This window comes from Myotis lucifugus, unplaced genomic scaffold (genome assembly GCF_000147115.1).
Source record: "Myotis lucifugus unplaced genomic scaffold, Myoluc2.0 scaffold_8221, whole genome shotgun sequence".
NCBI lineage: Eukaryota > Metazoa > Chordata > Mammalia > Chiroptera > Vespertilionidae > Myotis > Myotis lucifugus.
This window is the reverse complement of record NW_005879269.1, coordinates 1-1,681: the sequence shown is the minus strand read 5'-3', so window position 1 is coordinate 1,681 and position 1,681 is coordinate 1. Positions and strand designations below refer to the sequence as shown.

At 64.0% G+C, this 1,681-nt stretch overlaps 1 protein-coding gene across 1 annotated transcript; it reads right to left on the bottom strand.

Moving 5' to 3' along the window:
• Positions 1 to 223: 223 nt before the first annotated feature.
• LOC102439118 (fibroblast growth factor 21-like) lies at positions 224 to 1,673 on the bottom strand. Its single transcript, XM_006109314.2, has 3 exons — positions 1,323 to 1,673; positions 1,061 to 1,164; positions 224 to 520 (listed from the first exon to the last, which is right to left on the bottom strand). Exons 1-3 carry the CDS (start codon positions 1,552 to 1,554, stop codon positions 224 to 226), a joined length of 633 nt encoding a protein of 210 aa, XP_006109376.1. The 5' UTR covers positions 1,555 to 1,673.
• Positions 1,674 to 1,681: the final 8 nt, after the last annotated feature.

Genomic DNA, 1,681 nt, shown 5'->3' with positions numbered 1-1,681 from the left:
AGGCTGGGGCTTTCTCACATCCTTCCAGCAATAAGGGGGAGCAGGGGCTTTGGGGTTCGCTGGGAGACAGGGAGGCAGCTCCCATTCCCGTCCTCCAACACACATGCTCACTCGGACCCTTCTTTCAGACTCTTTATTGTTCCAAGTAAGAAAAGTAAAAATATAAATAAGATAAATAAGCTAATAAATAAGGAGGAGACCCAAGCATCCACAGCCGGCGGCCTCAGGACATGTAGCTGGGGCTGTGGCCCTGCGAGGGCCGCACCATGCTCAGGGGGTCTGAGGAGCTGACGTCGGGCGGGGCCGGGGCCAGGGCCCCTGGCCGCTCCGGGGGCGCTGGGGGCAGGCCGGGCAGCGGCAGGAAGCGGGAGGGCCCCCAGGGAGGCAGGTCCCTGGTGGTCGTCGTCGGGGAGCCGCTGGGCAGGCGGAGGGGCAGGCCTCGGGCCTCGGACCGGTAGACGCTGTAGCCGTCCTCCAGGAGCAGTTCCCGGAAGCTGCAGGCCTCGGGGTCGAAGCGGAGCTGAGGGCACAGGAAAGAGGTCAGAGCCGCGGCCACACCTCCGGCTGCAGGACCCGGGGCCCAGCCTCCCACCCCGGCCTCTAGGACACCCCGACACGGTCCTGCAAGGCCCACTTCCGGTCCCCACTTCACAAAGACCACCGTTCCAGCCCAGGGGACAGCTGAGGCTTCCCAAGACCAAGCAGGGAGTCTGGCTGCCCCCTAAGGTCAGGGTCACTGCACGGGCCATGAGCCAGACACGAGCCAGACACGTGGAAGCCGGTGGGGTCAGCAAGGGTTAAGGGACGCAAGACTCGGTCTCTCATTCACAGGCCTCCTGACTTGGGGCCACGGTATCCGTCGCGGCCTGACCTCAGTTTCCCCTTCTTGCAAACATGGATAACAACAGCCCGGCTTCATGGGTTTGGGGGGGCGGGGGGCCGGCCCTGAAACAAGCGCAGAACCCCGCCTCGCCCGGGCCACCAGTGCCAGAGCTGGTCCCGCATGGTGACCTGGGAGGAGGAAGGACTGGGTCCCAGGAGGGGTGTCCCGGAAACTCACCGATCCGTACAGTCTCCCATCTGGCCCCTGGCACAGGAACCTGGATGTCTCGACTCCCAAGATTTGGATCACCCCTGGCTTTAGGGCTTTTAGCTCCAAGAGACCTGAGGGAAGAAAGTGGTCAGAGACTCAGATGGCCTTTTCCCAGCCCCTCCTCCCTCAGACCCAGGATCCCAGGCCCCCAGCCCCTCCTCCCTCAGACCCAGGAGCCTAGACCCCCCACCCCGCCTCCCTCAGACCCTGGCCTTGCCCCCACACTCACTTTCGGGACTCCTGCGGGCAGATCCAACCACGGAGCCATCAGCCCTGATCTCCAGGTGGGCCTCTGTCTCCTGGGCATCCTCTGTGTAGAGGTACCACTGCCTCACTTGGCCCCCAAATTGGAGGAGGGGGCTGGAGTCGTGGATGGGGAGTGCCTGGCCGGCTCCCAGCAGGACAGCCAGCACAGGAACCCACAGTCCTGGGTACTGGAACCAGGCCCTGACCCTGCCCATCAATGGCTCAGTCCTCAGGTGAGGTCGCAGCCCGCAGTCGGAATCACTGAAGGGTCTGGATTCTGTTTCAGATCCGGGGTGTCCGGAAGAGCGACGCCTGCACTGCTGCTCAGGTTCTCCAAACGCC